Below are 17,801 nucleotides of genomic sequence, written 5' to 3'. Positions count from 1 at the left end.
GACTCTATTTTGACACAAGGTCCCTTAACAAGACCAGGGCCATGAGATGGAGGGTGGACGGCTGGTCAGAGATGATGTTGTACTGCAGAGGTGCAAATTTCCAATAAATACACAACTAATCCCACATGACATGGAGTAAACCGGGGGTCTCTGGGCAACAACACCTGTATAAATTCACATGTCATAAACATCCATATGCCAACTGAACTACCATGAGTGAACTGTACTGCATTATACAGAGAGGTGTTTCTGTCATGTAGCCTCCCCTCACTGATACAGATGAGGTGGACAGAAGAAAAACCTGTCAGTACAATGCAATAATATTCAACTGCAGCACAAACTGCGTCCTCCAAAATGATCATAAAGTCGAATCATCACCTCTCTAATACTGTAGAAACCTGATCAACTGACAACTGAGTGTCTGTATAAGTATAAGTACATATATGAAATTTGAATTATTATTAATAAAAATGTAACATAATAACAATAATAACATAAAATGAGGGGGCGGGTCGGCCGGATGTGACGTCGGTGTCGGAAATGCTGTCAGACACGGGAATAACGCACGTGTCGGAGGGAGCTGCAGAGAGAACATGAGCACCGAGCTCGTGCTGACCGAGAACACTTAAACGTGCGCACAGACTCTTCGTGCTCAGTTTGTAGCCGGTAACTCGGTCACACGGTCAGGAGGATCTCTGCAGCTCAGAGGCGCGGGAAACAGGACGACGTTTGAAGAGAAGCAACGTTCACGGCGGAGGAAGAAAGTTCTCGGTGTCTGTCCCGGGGCCTCTGTGTGTGTGTGTGTGTGTGTGTCTGATTCTGTGTGTGTGTGTTCGCGGCTCGTTAAGTTGGTTTATAGTTAGTTAACACTAACCAGAGGACTGCCGCGGGTTCTGGACGTCATGGCGGACTACCTGATCAGCGGGCAGACCGGTTACGTCCCCGACGACGGGCTGACGGGACAGCAGCTGTTCAACGGAGGAGACGGGCTCACATACAAGTAAACCGTCACTGTCATCCCCGCTCCCCTGCCCCGGGCTAACCGCGCTAACCGGCCCCGATACCGCGAGAACACCTGAACATGTCTCGGTGTTAGCTTAGCATGCTAACGGTAGTAGTGTTTTGTATATGAATTTACCGTTAAGTGACGTCAGTCTTACTTAAGCAACGAACCGAGTTGTTGAGAGCTGAGGAGCACCACGTCACTAATACGTCACACAACCAGATGAATGAATGATGACAGACTTCATCTATTAGAACAGACGGTTTAATTACTGATCAATCGATCCGATATTTGTTCAAAGAAACATTGAACCACTACCTTTTTAAAGGGACAGTCCCTAGCATGGCTGTCAGGCTCCAAAAACACATTGTCCTACATTTCCCATAATGCACCCTGCATAATCTGTTATTTCTTCAAACTTTATAAAGCTGTCTCCAGAGCGATGAAAGACAATACACCTGTTGTCACAGACTGAGCAGCTCTCCTTACATCACACTGAACTTTATCTTTAGTGGTGGTCTGTCCCTTTAAATGTCCAGTCATCTCACATTTACATTACAAGTTACAAGAGCTCAAAGTGGTGTCTTAAATTATTTTAGAAATGTTTGTTATGAGCAGCCCAAAGTATGACATTTATAACAAGAAACTAGAGCTGCACAATTCATCGAAACATAATTGAATTCACAATAAAACCAAGTGCAAATATCCAGATCACAGGAGCTGCAGTTTTTTTGATGAAGGTAAAACAGACACCGACCTACAGATCATATTCCCCACACGTAAAGGAACAAAAATCACATCATCATTTTAAGATTTTTATCAGTGACAATGTGAAAATGATTATTCACACTGAAATCACAATAATGATAATAATAATAACCAAAATAATTGCAATTTATTTCATTTTTTTGCATATCTTGTATCCCTACAAGAAACTGAACAAAGCTGTGTGTGCGCTGATATACCTGCTGTTAAAATAAGAAAACAGAGTTTCATTGTTAATCCACTGTTGTTTGAATTAGGAGGGCAAAGTAAGAAAAACTAGTGTCTCTGTGTTTACATCACTAACTGTTGTTGGCAGCAGAACAAACACATTGAACCGTCAGTGAAGTTTTATGACTGATTTGAACTTTATCCACTGAGAGTCAGTTTTTTTCACCTTATAAATTAAACATCTTCCGCCATAAATGATTAAACGGATTAGAGAGAGTGAAAACAGTGGTGTAACTTTCTATTGCAGCTTCCTGGAAACGAGACCGGGACAAATTCCTTCTGTACACACACCGGTCCCAAATATAGGTCCTGGTTTACACAGGCCCGTGTCGTCGTGCTGCACTGCGTGGAGCCCGCCTATATTTAGATCATGTGTGTGGTAGTCCTCTGTAAAACAAAGCACCATCTTAGAGCAGTGTTCTTAATCAATGTTGGAATCATCATAAAATTGCTATTCAAAAAAAGCATTCAAAGTATTCAGGGACATGGAATAGAGGGAAGTGGGTAACTCTGCGTGTTCAGATGTAGCCACCAGTGATTGGTGCTGTAACAGTTTGTCCATTGATTAGTCAATTAAGTTGATGAAATTTAAATAATAGATCAGTCAGTTTGTTATATATTTGCTACCACATCTCAAATGTGAATATTTGCTGCTTTTAGTTCCAGGTGGTTTTAAATTGAATATTTTTGGGTTAATTGTTGATGTCACTGGAGACTATAATGAATATTTGTCACTATTTTCAAGTATTTTATTTTGGTGATTGATGGAAAACTCAAGGAAATGAACCATGAGTCGTATTATGGCAGTGATGTGATATAAAGCAACATTTATCAGCTGTCTTAACTTTGCATAGTTACTGTAACCACCACCCACTGATCCCATGATTTAATTGATTAGTCTGAATGCGTTTTTCAGCATGTTAAAGTGTAGTAGTTATAGTCATGACTGACAGTGACTCAGGTCACATGTTGGAGCACGCCATCTTACCTCCTGTCTCTGTCACATGGGCCTGGCTGCGACTCGTGGATCGTCAGGCCTTAAAAAATGTCTCTGCAGAGAGATTTTACACATGCACTTGTTCTGTAACGTGACGCCCTGTGAGGATTCCCAAGAAAGGAATTCATGCTCTGTCCTGCTCTGGAGCATCAGTCACATTTTCTTCCTTGAATGCCATTTTGGTTTTCTATTTCTGAACTGGGAAATCTTCAGCTGGCAAATATTCACTCCAGCATGATCACTATTTCCAGACACACGAGCTTACTGCTAAACCTGTTGTAAGTGCATGTTTCCTCTCTACATAAACTGTAACTGTGATATGAAGCAGGATCAAACAGGAAGTTTTAGTTCTCTCTGGCTCTGATTGGCTGAGGCAGGTTCACAGCTGCCAGGATGGACAGGTCTTTTTTTTTTCACATATTCACATGTTTATTTGATAAACATAGTGCAGTAACAATGACAACCTGGTTGTTGTTCAGATCAAGTAACACTGACATTTTACAGAAGGTTATTTAACTTCATACATCATGTAGACTTAAACATTAATTACTTACATTCTATACGAAAACTATGTTAAAACTATATTCTGTTTACAAATAATGATGATACAAGAAAATACAAGTAATACAATAAACACAGAGAAATAAAAGAAAATAAAGTTAGAAAACACGAAGAGTAAAATACTCAAGTAGAAGGTCGATTGATTTATTAATCTGATAATCAGTAGAACTGAGGAACTGAACAAAGGGATAAAATAAATGATATTTGGAGATGCAATGGACAGGTCTTGTACAGATTTCATTTTTGCTGCTGTAACCTCTTCTCCTCTTTCTTGTTTCTCCTTTAGCGACTTTCTGATTCTCCCCGGTTACATCGACTTCACATCAGACCAAGTGGTGAGTTGGGATGGACAAACATTTATTTAGCAACACACACAAAAAGTGATTAATGCGTCTAATCTGAGTTTGGGATGATGTCCAGGACGAGAGCACAGCGGTGAGATGATCAGGCTCCCGTCACAAATATTTCCTGAATTACAGTGTCTGTATTTCCATGAGTCTGAGCCGTGAGTTATGGCTTCTCTGACTTAGAGTTGAACCTGGTGTTTTCACTTTAAAGTGAGACAATTACATTTTCGCTAAAAGCTGCAACTGTAATATTTATGGGATAATTCTGAAATATCGTGTAGTTGCTGTGGTGTCTTTGTGAGGTTTCATTGTCAGTGTCGTCCTGAAGTTAAAGTTTGGTTGATCATTTCCATGATATATACTGTGTACAGTTGGTATGTAATATTGAACTCGTACATACACCTGTGCTAACTGCAGTGACAGTTAGCACAGGTGTAAACCTGTCACCTGTCACAGTTGAAGTGTGACAGGTGAAGAATAAACTGCTGAACTAATAAGATAAGATGAATCTTTATTGATCCCCGAAGAGGAAATTCAAATTACACAGCAGCACAAAAGAAAAACAGCACAAGGGGAAAAAAGTAGAAATAAAATAAGAATAGAAACAGAATCTAGAATAAATAAGATAAATTAGAAACACTATTTACAATAACATACAACTTATAACGTGTGTCTCTGATCCAGGACCTGACGTCAGCACTCACCAAACAGATCACCATGAAGACGCCCTTCGTCTCCTCCCCCATGGACACGGTCTCAGAGGCCAACATGGCCATCGCCATGGCAGTAAGTGTGACACACAGACGCACGCGATGACACGCATGTCGTCATGTTTGTGTCCCATGACTCACTCTGAGGTGTCGTCTCCCCCCAGCTAACGGGCGGCATCGGCTTCATCCACCACAACTGCACTCCAGAGTTCCAGGCCAACGAAGTCCGCAAAGTCAAGGTAGTGATGATGGTGATGATGATGGTGGTGGTGATGATGATGGTGAAGATGATGATGGTGATGATGATGATGGTGATGATGATGATGATGATGGTGATGGTGAAGATGATGATGGTGATGATGATGATGATGATGGTGATGATGATGATGATGATGATGGTGATGATGATGATGATGATGATGATGATGATGATGATGTTGATGAAGATGATGATGGTGATGATGGTGATGATGATGGTGATGATGGTGATGATGATGGTGATGATGGTGATGGTGATGTTGATGTTGATGAAGATGATGATGATGATGGTGTTGAAGATGATGATGATGATGATGATGATGATGGTGATGATGATGGTGTTGAAGATGATGATGATGATGATGGTGATGATGGTGATGATGATGATGGTGATGATGATGGTGATGATGGTGTTGAAGATGATGATGATGATGATGATGATGGTGATGATGGTGATGGTGATGTTGATGAAGATGATGATGATGATGATGATGATGATGATGATGATGGTGATGATGGTGTTGAAGATGATGATGATGATGGTGATGATGATCTTTTTCTTAGTTTAAGGCTGTTTTTTCTTCTTCTTTGTTTCCTGTTCAGTCGCCTCACGTCGTCTTCTTCTCTTCTGCTTGTTTTGTCAGTTTGGATGTAGATAGATCCAGTAGACCTGTATTTACCCAGAATCCTTCTTCTCCTGACTCCCTTTACTCTTCCTCTTCCTCATCCCTATGTTTCCGCCCCTCCCTCCTCCAGCGTTATGAGCAGGGCTTCATCACAGACCCCGTGGTGATGAGCCCCAACGAGCGCGTACGGGACGTCTTCCAGGCCAAGGCTCGCCACGGCTTTTGCGGCATCCCCGTGACAGACAACGGCAAAATGGGCGGGAAGCTGGTTGGCATCATTTCCTCGAGAGACATCGACTTCCTGAAGGAGGAGGAGCACGACCTGCTACTGAGTGAGGTGGGCGGAGCTTAAACACAACACACAGTATTTTCCCCAAGAGCCAGAACTTTTCACATTCTCTGAAACCTCCTCATTAAATCTAGACACTGAGTTGACTGTCTGTCCGTGTCAACGTTCTCACAGGTGATGACGAAGCGAGAGGATCTGGTCGTCGCCCCCGCTGGAGTGACGCTGAAAGAAGCCAATGAAATCCTCCAGAGGAGTAAGAAAGGTGAGCAGAGCGTTCGATCTGAATCATGAATTAATAATCTGAAGTAACACTGATTAACCCACATCCAGGTGCAGATGTGTGCACATGTTTAACCTGTCTGACTCCGCCCCCTGCAGGTAAACTGCCCATAGTGAACGAGGAGGGGTCCCTGGTGTCCATCATCGCTCGCACAGACCTGAAGAAGAACAGAGACTTCCCTCTGGCCTCCAAAGATTCCCGTAAACAGCTGCTGTGTGGCGCCGCCATCGGCACCCACAACGACGACAAGTACCGCCTGGACCTGCTGGTGCAGAGCGGCGTGGACGTGGTCGTGTTGGTGAGGACGCTCTGTCAGACAGCCTGATGTCAGTCAGACTGTTTCTCTAAAACAAACACTGACTCATTTTAGATAAAAACCAGACACCTTACCCACAGGTCTAAGACCGATGTTACCATGGTAACAGTCAATGACACCTGCTCTGAACGGCAGCCCCCCAACAACAAAAGACAGGACAGGACAGACTATGACATCAGAATAATGAATGTGCCTGCACGCTGTCACTGAGTGTTGGTGAGACGACCTCTCTGTCACAGTCATGACGCCGTGCCGTGATGACGCTTGTTTCTTCTTCACCTCCAGGACTCGTCTCAGGGAAACTCAATCTTCCAGATCAACATGATCAAATATATCAAAGAGAAGTACCCCCACCTACAGGTCATCGGAGGCAACGGTAACTACACCTGGACATAACTACACACCAACATGCACAGTAAGAATGTGCTGGGGTTTATTCTGATGGTCACAGTGAGAGAGAGACATCAAGTCAGGGGGGGGGGGTGATATGCAGCAAAGAGCCACGGGTCGGACTCGAACCCACGGCTGCTGTCGTTAGGACTGAGCTCATATCATGCTCCACCAGGTGAGCCACCGAGCCACTGATGAGTTACGACCATTTATAACAGGTAAAAGGAGCCTTGAGTTACTATAAGGCTCCTTCACCTGTTCTAAATACTAGTAACTCATTAGTAAGATTAATGAGTAAGCATTAACTTGATCTTGCCAAATAGTGAGCTGCATCAATGTATGAAAACTGTTATAACTTGTTTATAATTGTTTATTTAATGTTTATAAAGCGTTAACAACTGAATTAATAACCTAATTATAAAACATGTATAAATCCTTTATAAGGGTAGTCTTATTGTGAAGTGGCACCACTATAATTACTATCAATATGTAATATAATCAAATATCACATCTATTTTATACTATTTTACATTATTATCATAACTTTTTCTTTTTATTATTATTCTACATTATTATTATCACATTCTTCTTACATGTATATTGAAACACACACACACACACACATATTACAGACTCATACCATTTTTCTGTTATGTTGTTGATGATGTTAAAGAAAAGAAAGAGAACATGGTGATGATCCAGCGCTGACGCTCTCTCTGTCTCCCCCTGTCTGCTGCAGTGGTGACTGCAGCTCAGGCCAAGAACCTGATCGATGCCGGAGTGGATGGACTCAGAGTGGGGATGGGCAGCGGCTCCATCTGCATCACTCAGGAAGGTGAGTGACTGACACCAACCGACACCAGCAGCTGCTCCAACCACAGTCAGCCTCTGCTGTTACTGAATGTACCAGGAGGAAGGTAGGAGGAGACAGGATGATGATTACTGCCCTGATGTGTGGATCAGACTTTATATATGACACGGGGGGGTTGCTGAGTCCTGTGCAGTTTGTGTTAGAGCAGGATCCTTAGAAGGAGACATGAGTTCTTTCTTCTCTCAGATAGTCTGTTGTGGTTCTGTGTGAAGCTTTGGATAAAGCTGTTGTCGACATTTCTGGTCTCAGAAGTCTCTGCCCCGGCCCCGCCCCCGACCCCGCCCCCACCTGCCTGACTCCTGCAGGGTGTGAAAGAACATGAGCTACGTCTGATCTGGGTTCAGTGTTTCAGTCTGATAATGAAGTCCAGTCAGAGTTGTGTCTGAGACCAGAAATAAAGTTGGTGGTTAAACTGGTTAGGTTAGTAGGTTAGTAGGTTAGGAGGCTCGTTACGATTCAGCGCCCCAGAAAAGTTTTGAATATGAGCATGTTTTGGATTTTGGATTTAATCGTCAGTGGGATAAAGTCAGCAGTGACAGTATAGATCTGTAGACGTATAGATACGGTCTGTGCTTCCTGTTGTCTCTTCATCTTTCCCAGGATTCCTCTGAAATCATCAGCTGTTCTTGTTCTTCATTTTCTTGTGCTTATTGTTTTCTTCATTTCTGTCTGTCGTCTTCATCTGGGTGTTGTCCTACCTGACCCCCCCCCCCCCCCCCCCCCCCCCCCTTCTCCCTCTCGTGTGTGTGTGTGTGTGTGCGTGTGTGTGCGTGCATGTGTGTGTGCGTGTGTATGCGTGCGTGCATGTGTGCGTGCGCGTGCGTGCGCGTGTGTGCGCGTGCGTGCGCGTGTGTGTGTGTGTGTGCGTGTGCGTGTGTGTGTGTGCGTGTGTGTGTGTGTGTGTGTGTGTCCAGCTCCCCTCAGTGTCCCACCAGCAATAAAGCTCCACAGCCCCAAAACCCCAACCACTGTTACAGGATACTGCAGTAAGTTCCCCGCCCCCCGCCGCCCTTTGGGCCGCGCCGGGCTCCCATTGGCTCCACTATCACAGTGTGCCCCCCCACCCATACCTGTCACTCCACAGCCTGCTGCATTGATTGGTTAACAGCTTTGCTTCAGTAGCAGTAGTAGAGGTCGTGTTTTGGGGTTTTGGGGTTTGCCTGTTCCTGTCCTCACTAATCTGTCAGCTCGTCCTGCACCCACTTTACTGACCGACTGGTCTCTGATCTGGATGATGTCATCAGACTGAGACACTATCCACTTGTGTCTTTTGGTTGCCGATGGATACCATTGGTCAGATGGTGGCTGGTCCAAACCCTCTGTGTGCTGCTTCTGTGACAGGGAATGAGACTTACTGCCCCCCCACCCCCACCATTGTATCAGCTGGAGGCTGCAGCTCTCGTGATGTCTAACACCCATTCCTAACATGTGGCACTGGAATGAGCAGAGAGGCTCGGTGGAGCTGGGTGTGTTCAGCAGCTGGTTGGAACCAGGCACACTTTGTTTCCAGCTGTCAGATTTCAATTATCATGATTAGTCGTCATCATTAAAGAAGAGGCCTTGATGAATTTGTCTGTGCCTCACTTTCTAATAGTCAACATTAGGGATGTCCCGATCCAAGTCATTTAGTAACGAGTCCTGATCGATACTTCAGATACATTAATAAAAACGTGACTCAGACTACTTCCAGGTTACATCCCCGTTTATCCAGAGTCATACTGACCTTGACCTTTGACCTTTAGCCACCAAAATCTAATCAGTTCATCCTTTAGTCCAACTGAACGTTTGTGCCAAATCTGAAGACGTTTCCTCGAGGTGTTACTCAGATACCGTGTCCATGAGAATGAAAAGGACGGACAAACCGAAAACAATATGTCTCCAGCCGTGACTGTCGGAGGAATATAAATCCTGAATCCTCGATTCCTTAATGTTTTTATTTAATTATTCTTAAATCAAAAGCTGATAGGATCAGTTATAAAATGCCTTGATTGGCCCAATACGATCTCTGAGATCAGGTTAGGGACATCCCTAGTCCACGTAGTACACTCGGTCTCTATAGAGACGCTGACACGCCAGCACACGCCTGTGACACATGTTAGACGTGCAGCATGCTGCATGTGACTCTGTGTTGGTCTGAGCAGCATCAGGTTTTTATTCACTCCGCTCACATGTTTCTGAAATAGATCTGAACTGAGCAAGGAAAATATCGTCTATAGTTTGAACATAGCTGTGATATGTGGTGTAATAATAACAGGTTTCTCCAAAAATAATGAAAAGGCAGCAGCAGGCAGGAAGGTTTCATTTCATTTTAGTTTGTATCAGCAAGATACAATGTCAGACATGATGCAACACATCTGTACGGTGGCTGTAACGGCCCAAAACACTTCACTCAGGAGAAATGATGCAGATTCAAAAACAAAACAGCAGAAACATGCTGCAGGATGACAAAACCAAATATCCAGACAAGACAACATCAGAGCTCCAGGCCTGTAGGGGGAGCTCTAAGTGGAACACCCATGGACTGTATTTAAGCTAACGCTAATGCTTGCTACGTTATCTGTTGCTCTTTTATAATACTATAATAATACTGTAAAAACTACGACCAAATGTCTGCATTCTTTCTCAATTGGTCAAAGGTCAAAGGTCAGGTCATAGGTGTGGCCCCTCTGGGCCAAGCTCAAGCTTATACTCAAGGTGTTCCAGTTAGAGCTCCCCCTACAGGCCTGGAGCTCTGACGCCGTGCTGTATGAGTTTTGGGCCGTTGCAGAGTGTTTGACCTCGTCAGCCACCGTACGTCTCCTCTCTGAGATCTTGAATTCTTGGCAGGCTGATGTTTATCAGTTCAGCTCACAGGAAACAAAAGTCCAGTGGTAAAAAAGGAACTGGGATGTTTCTCTGCGCTGCCACTTCATGAGTCCTCAGTGTCTTTTACTCGAGGGTGATAGAGACTGTCGGACGAAGTCTCGGAGGTGTTGGCTCTAACAGAGGCAGGACTCATTACAGTGTGTGTGACAGAGTTGTCAGTGTTGAGTGGCGTTTGTCTGCTGATGTAACAAGTTTAACTTCCTCATCTGTGTCAACACACATGGACGTATTCCAGCCTGTCTGCTCATTCACTGTGTGCTTTTTATTTTTATTAAACGCCTTCTCCTGAGAGTCTGAACCGCACGTGTCTGTCAGAACTCAGCTCGTCAGATTATCAGACACCTGAGGATTCCCGCTCCAGAGCTCACCTGTGGTAATGTTAGTAGTAAAACAGGTAGAAACTGTGTCAGAGCCATGTTCCTCTTCACGGAAATCATAAATGTAATTATCATATGAAATGAGAATTGGTAAAAAAAAAAAAAAAAAAAAGGAAGAACGTGAGTCTGTAAAGCTGTGTGTGTTGAGCTGTGTACGAGCCTCAGGTGTGTGTTCATCTCTGCACATTTTCTCTCATCATTTAACCCTCCCTCTCTCTGTCTCTCTCTCTCTCTCTCTCTCTCTCTCTCCCTCCCTCTCCTCACCCCTCCTACCAGTGTTGGCGTGCGGCAGACCCCAGGCCACAGCCGTCTATAAGGTGTCGGAGTACGCCCGGCGTTTCGGCGTCCCGGTCATCGCTGACGGCGGCATCCAGACTGTCGGACACATCGCCAAAGCCCTGGCACTGGGAGCCTCCACAGGTGAGGACGGATGAGTCTCAGGGCGTTTATCATTTAAATATCTGAAAGTCTGGATGAGGAGGAACTCGATGAGTTTTATTTAATCCATGTCAGAGGATTATAAAGTCAACAGTACATGTTCACGTTTGGATTATGGTGTTTTCTGCCCTCAGTGTGAAACTGTGACACACACACACACACACTTCTTTCAGCTGTCATCATTAAGATTCAGGAGCTAGTTGCTCAAAACACACTGAGTTAAGATTTTCCTTAAAGTCTGAGTTCAGGTTTTGTTTAGTCTGATGGTCTAGAGTTGTGTCGCTCTACGGTTTGTGTCGCATGATCTCTGTGGTCAGGTGTAGTCGAGGTGTTTCATGTGCACAGATCAGAGGTGTGTCGGGTCACTGTGCTGAACTTCCTGTTAAAACAGGAGAATGAGACAGCAGCTTCCTCATATGATAACAAGTGTCACAAGTGCTAATGGCAGCAAATCAACAGTCTCCATGGAAACAGTAGAATTTTACTGCTGTAAAATCTGTTTGACTCTTTAAGAGATTCTGTGCAACTCCCTCAGCTAAGGAGAAATTAAACCTTACTTCAGTAGAAAACTTCGTGTTTTGTGTGAGTGGCCCCTGTACTCTTTATGTCCTCTGTGTGTGCAGTGATGATGGGCTCTCTGCTGGCCGCCACCAGTGAAGCTCCTGGTGAATATTTCTTCTCTGACGGCATCAGGCTGAAGAAGTACCGCGGCATGGGCTCCCTGGACGCCATGGACAAAAACCTGGGCTCCCAGACCAGATACTTCAGGTACAGAGACAAACGAGAACCGGACTAACAGACAGTTTATAGTTGGGTAACTTCCCCCAGGACTCACTCCACCCCTAAAGAGAGAAGACGGTGAAGGCCCCCCCCCTCACTGCACAGCCCAGTCTCTCCACCAGGCCGTCAGGAGATGGTTCTCTGCCAGTTTTTTCCCAGATGACAAAACTTCCTCTTTTGATTTTCAGTGGTTTTCAGAGTGTTTGACTTTGCTGGGTGTGAAGAATGATCAGTCTGCTCATAGAAGACATTTTAGACTCTAATAGTTTTAAATAAGTCTTAAATATTTACTGTGGTTTGAAGGTAAATATCAGAAACTGCTTCAGTTCTTTCACCTTATTATGGATCAAATCTTCAGCCACTAGGTGGCAGCACACAGACTGTAGATCATCTGCTTTAACTGTCAGTGATGTTTCTCTGACCCCCCCACCCCACAGTGAGAGTGATAAGATTAAAGTTGCTCAGGGTGTTTCTGGAGCGGTGCAGGACAAAGGCTCCATCCACAAGTTTGTTCCCTACCTGCTCGCTGGGATCCAGCACTCCTGTCAGGACATCGGAGCCAAGAGCCTCACACAGCTGAGGTGAACACACACACACACACACACACACACACACACACACACACACACACACACACACACAGGAACAGTGTATTTCACTGAGCCTGATATTAGAGTCACATCATCTGAATGAAATGATTAAAGAGGAAATGAGAGCACACTGACATGTTGGGGGAATTTTGTTTTTTTTCTTTCTACAGAATAAAATTGGGAATTATAATTCTAATGTAAAACAGTATTAAAGTTAATGAAAGCACACACTAACTACAGGTCATCTAGCGATGGATCACAGCAGTCAACATGTTGATGTTCTGACCCAGCAGTCCTCAGGACTCCGGTCACAGCTGATAATAACTGTCAGTGTGAAAATACTTTGAACATGTTGTTTGCTGAACATAAACTTTAGGACACGGAGGAGATGAACTTTTCCTCTTTGATATTTAAAGTTTGTGAAACATGAACAGATTTGTTCAGAACCTCGTTTACACACGATGTGACTGACGATCAACAGACAGGATGTGTTTTACATTACTCATCAGTCAGTGTTTCCTACACGTCTGAAATAAACTTGTGGTGGTGCATTTATTAAATATTCCTCAGCGACATGTTGTTTCTCCACACTGGACCTGCTGCTGTCTCATTACCTGCAGCAGCTTCACTGACACCGACTGGAACTGAGAACTGATTTGTCCTTTAATATCCACCGAACGCCACACGTCTCCCTCTTCCTGTTTGTCTTTGAGCGTTAGCAGCACGAGAGGTTCAGGGCAGCGAGGAGAGAATAGTTAACGGATCACGGATGGCGTATCGACGGATTAAAAATCAAACAAATAAAATGTCAAAATGAGTCGGCAGATATACCTGGGCAGTAAAGTATGTGTGGGAAACCCTGACAGTTATTAATCTGAGCTTTCAGCTTCAGATGCCCTTCAGCAGTAATTAGCAGGTGTTAGCATGCTAACACACTAAACAAAGATGGTGAACCCAAAGCACTGCTGCTATATCCTCAGAGCTGCTCACATGGTGCAGGCTTGTGTCGCTCTGTGTCATATTCTTGTTGTGTGTTTCTAACACAGTTGTGTGTTGTGGCGTTCTGTGTGTAATCGTGTTTCCCTCCTCTCTGCAGAGCCATGATGTACTCTGGAGATCTGAAGTTTGAGAAGAGAACAACATCGGCTCAGATGGAAGGCGGAGTCCACAGCCTGCACAGGTACTTACACACACACACACACACACACACACACACACACACACACACACACACACACACACACACACTAGGCTGAGGTCGAAGGTCAAAATAGTCTTCTCTTCGACCTCGATGGAAAATGTCCTGAGGTCACAGCTGTGAAGGAGAATTCATCAGGACTGAGGAAAAGAATGTGACCGCACTGACACTGAACCAAGTTTATTTTTAACACGTGGACGATAAATCCTCCGTTATTAACCACAAAAAAACAAACAGGATCGAAATGTTGAAATAAGAAAACATGAAAGAAATACACAAGTAGAAAGAGTTGAGCCATGAAAATAATAATGAAGAAATGAATTATATTCAGACATCAGTAGGTTGTATACTTTGGAACTTTTGACTTTATTATACAGTTGTTAAGAAGAGAAAATTATTTTCTTAATGCAGTGAACGGCTTTAGATTGTTATGATGATGAAGATAATCTGCTTGTTCTTCATGATGACTCCTCACTGGATTTAAAGTGAATAAATCTATATTCAGACAATCAGACGAGGATTTCCATCAGGTCTGGATCAAGTCACAAACATAAAACAGCTGCTCTGTTTCTTTATTTATGTGGCTCTGCTGTGGTTTAAAAAAAGGAATTGTGGGACGGCATTTTCTCCTTTCCTTTCCTAAAGGAAGCTCCAGTGTTTCCTATGATAAAGGAGATAAGATAGGAAGCGCTGAAGCTCCTTTCGTTGTCATTTCGAGAAGTGGATCAGCTCTTATCATCGCGGCTGCTGCTCAGATACTTCAGCTGGTGTCACTCAGTTAGGAACCAGCATGTTACTTCAGTACAGATCTGCTCAACTGAGCAGATCCAACGTTGCTCTTTTGTTCTTTCATGCTGCTTTGTGTTAAAGTTTCTTAGTTTCATGTCTTACCACAACCGCACAAACCTTCAGTTAAACTGCTGCGTCTGTCTTAAAGTGAAACCTCAGGGAGCATCATGGGTAATCATGTGACCTCTTCTTTCTCCCACAGTTATGAGAAACGTCTGTTTTGAGAGGAAGCTGCTGTTCAGCCTGCAGACGAGGAATCCTTCCAACACACATTATGCAAACACACACACACACACACACTACTTACCAGACCTTCTCATATTCATGCACTAACTCACTTCTCATACAAACAAGTCCTTGAAGGTGAAGTGTAAACACACACACACACACACACACACACACACACACACACACACACACACACACACACACTCCACTCTTCCAAGGATCCATCAGTCTTCCTGCCAGTGTCATCTATGCATCGTCAGTGTTCAGTGTAACTGTTTGTGTGTGAAGGAGGGAGCTAAGCATTTATGGGTGTTGACCGGCACAGGTGTGACTGTGCTCTGATGAAGCCTGTCATGTTGTATCAGTGATCTCCAGTAAACTGGTGTGTTCAAGGCAAAAAAATGTCGTCCAAGAATAAAGCTCATGTTTTTCCACAATCTGCTGTTGTCGTGTTTTTGTCAGTTGTACAAGATTGTTTATGACAGTTTAGGAATTTATACTGTGTATATCTAATAAAATATATACAGTAATTTAACAGATATAGCTGATGTGGATTCATGTCTGTATTCTCATGTTACCCAGGAGGAGGAGGAGAGACGTGCTGCAGCCTGTCACTGGTCACAATAAGTTCGTGTTCATCTGATGAAGGAAAGGGGAGAAGATGGTGGAACTGGAAATCAGTGACTAAGTTCATTTAATTGAGTTCTGTGTATATTTTTCAGTAGCTGTGCTTGGGTATTGTATTTTTTGTAAACTTTTGCTCCGCTACACTTAAAAACAAATATTAAACTTGTGATAAACCAAATACACTGTGTTCATCACAGAAAACCAATCACAGCCAACTCTTCCACTGTCATGTTGGAATGTTTTATGCCTTACTATACTATGATGTTTTTTGACTTTTTATGCCTTAATACACTATGACAATAGAACTTAACATAAACTTGGATTCATTCATTCATGGTGTATTGCTTGGTATTAACTGAATAACACATTAATTGATCAAGGACAGAATCAGCCTAAATTAACTAACAGCAATAGGGATCAACAGATTTTTCAGGGCTGATTCGATTATTAGTAATCATAGAGACAGAAATATTCAGAACTGATGCCAATACAAAACCACTGCTACATAAAGACACTTGCCATGGCTTTAATTTTGTATTATTTTCTATTATTTTGTCCAACCCATTTATATCAACAAAGATAGGCTGAATAACAGAAACACCTCTGGATAAACAGTATAATCTTCATGAAGTATGATTTATTACAGGGCTGTTGTATTAGACTTTATCAGTTTTAGCAAGATGTTCCTAATAAATTGTCAGCTGAGTGTACATTAATAATTATCAGCTGTGAGCACAGGCTGCAAAGAGCCTGACTGGAATGAACTGATTGCTTTTGGTGCTGTTTTCACCTGGGAACTGATACTGGCTCCCTGGCAGCCTAAAGATGTTGTTTAATACTTTTATCATATATTATTATTATCATCCCCATATAAGATGTTTTACCCTCCTCTTCCCCTTTTAAAAATGAAGCAGAGTAACAGTTTACTCAGAGTACATCACCTTTCATTAACAGCAGTGAGTGACCGTTTACGTGCTGACGTCACTGTAGTGTCTCATCGCCAGTCTCTGGAGTTTCTGTTTCCGGTAGAGTTTATTGCTGCTCTATCTGAACACAGTTAATGTTGTTGTTTTCTTCATTACAGTGACTAACTACCTGCTGTACATTTAAACTGACCGGTTCTGCTAGGTAGGGGAAAATGACCCTACTTGTCACTTGATTTGTTACCTCAGTAAACGTTTTCGTTATGTGTTTATGGTCTGAATCTCTAGTCTCAGGTTTTCTTCAATACGACATGATGTTCATTTTTTAAATTATGGTCCTATTTAAAAGAAAATAGACGTTAAAGCAGAGTGGCTTTAGGGCGTGGCTACCGCGTCTTTGACACACAGAGGGACCTGCCTGTTAATCCGGATTTGACGTCAGAGCGATGTGTCGGACATTTGACTTGTCGTTGTGTTTTCAGGTCATCAAAGTTAGCTCCAACATGTTGTTTCCCTAAAAATGTCTTCTTCGACGTTCAGTTGTTCTTATTTCCGGTAAGTACATTTTGTTTTAAGCCTATTTCTTTGCTAGCCAAAATTAGCATCCTTGTTAATATCACAGTTCAGGTGAAGATGCACCTTGCTAACCAAGCTAGCCAGCTAGTGCTAGCGTTAGCTGATAACTAGCGATTGCTATGCTAACGGTACCTGGCCCCGCTGGGCTGATAACCTGTGTCAACCTGGGTTAGCCCGTGGAGGTGTTCAGTCAAAGCCCAATAAAAAGGTGAATTTAATCGACGTTAATCTAACGACGTTTGGTTTGTGTTTCTCCACATGTGACCCAGTTTAAGTGATCTGCGTTAGTGTAATGCGCAGCGTTAATGTTGGTTAATACATTGTCCATCGAGACGTCGTGATAGTTCAAGTTAAGATAACGTGACATATACAAAATGTGTAGAAAAATATTTGTCATTTAGAAGATTGTTGATTTAATACTCAAACCAGTCCTCAACTGAAGCAGACATTCATGCACCTATCGTGACAGCTGATCGATATTTGTGATTAACTGTGATCCACCGCATCTTAACTCTAGTGTTTGTGTTTTATTGTCATTTGAAAGGTTTCCACACTGTGAAAACTGAGTGATCTGTGCCAACAGAAGGAGGACCTCATGTACAGAGCAGCCCATTTGTTTCCATTCATCTGGTTGTGGAGAAGGGAGACTGCATGGACATCCTTAGTTCTCTAATGTGCTGTGATGGTGATGATGGTAGAAAACCTCTCCCAGTTCATCTTCCTCTGATGAAATGACAGACTAACTGCTGATGAGTTAGTTTATTATTCT

At 43.2% G+C, this 17,801-nt stretch overlaps 1 protein-coding gene across 2 annotated transcripts; it reads left to right on the top strand.

The window, feature by feature from the left end:
- Positions 1 to 565: 565 nt before the first annotated feature.
- Positions 566 to 15,343, top strand: impdh2 (inosine monophosphate dehydrogenase 2). 2 transcript variants are annotated; one of them, XM_022757570.1, is made up of 15 exons: positions 566 to 1,000; positions 3,841 to 3,889; positions 4,586 to 4,687; positions 4,776 to 4,850; positions 5,626 to 5,832; positions 5,959 to 6,046; positions 6,163 to 6,362; positions 6,666 to 6,756; positions 7,510 to 7,605; positions 8,556 to 8,627; positions 11,160 to 11,303; positions 11,945 to 12,089; positions 12,539 to 12,682; positions 13,788 to 13,871; positions 14,881 to 15,343. In XM_022757570.1, exons 1-15 carry the CDS (start codon positions 903 to 905, stop codon positions 14,900 to 14,902), a joined length of 1,617 nt encoding a protein of 538 aa, XP_022613291.1. In that variant the 5' UTR covers positions 566 to 902; the 3' UTR covers positions 14,903 to 15,343. The 2 variants fall into 2 exon arrangements, with proteins under 2 accessions (XP_022613291.1, XP_022613292.1); XM_022757571.1 differs by lacking the exon at positions 8,556 to 8,627.
- The last annotated feature ends 2,458 nt before the right edge of the window (positions 15,344 to 17,801 follow it).

The sequence above is a fragment of the Seriola dumerili genome, unplaced genomic scaffold (genome assembly GCF_002260705.1).
Source record: "Seriola dumerili isolate Sdu_G_001 unplaced genomic scaffold, Sdu_1.0 BDQW01000283.1, whole genome shotgun sequence".
NCBI lineage: Eukaryota > Metazoa > Chordata > Actinopteri > Carangiformes > Carangidae > Seriola > Seriola dumerili.
This window is presented reverse-complemented; position numbering and strand designations above follow the sequence as displayed.

Bases quoted from the DNA above. Each gene is read 5' to 3' on its own strand.
- impdh2 (XM_022757570.1), top strand. From the start codon at position 903: ATGGCGGACTACCTGATCAGCGGGCAGACCGGTTACGTCCCCGACGAC. The intron at 4,851-5,625 runs GTAGTGATGATG...TCCCTCCTCCAG, and splicing joins ACGAAGTCCGCAAAGTCAAG to CGTTATGAGCAGGGCTTCAT. The intron at 8,628-11,159 runs GTAAGTTCCCCG...CCCTCCTACCAG, and splicing joins CACTGTTACAGGATACTGCA to TGTTGGCGTGCGGCAGACCC.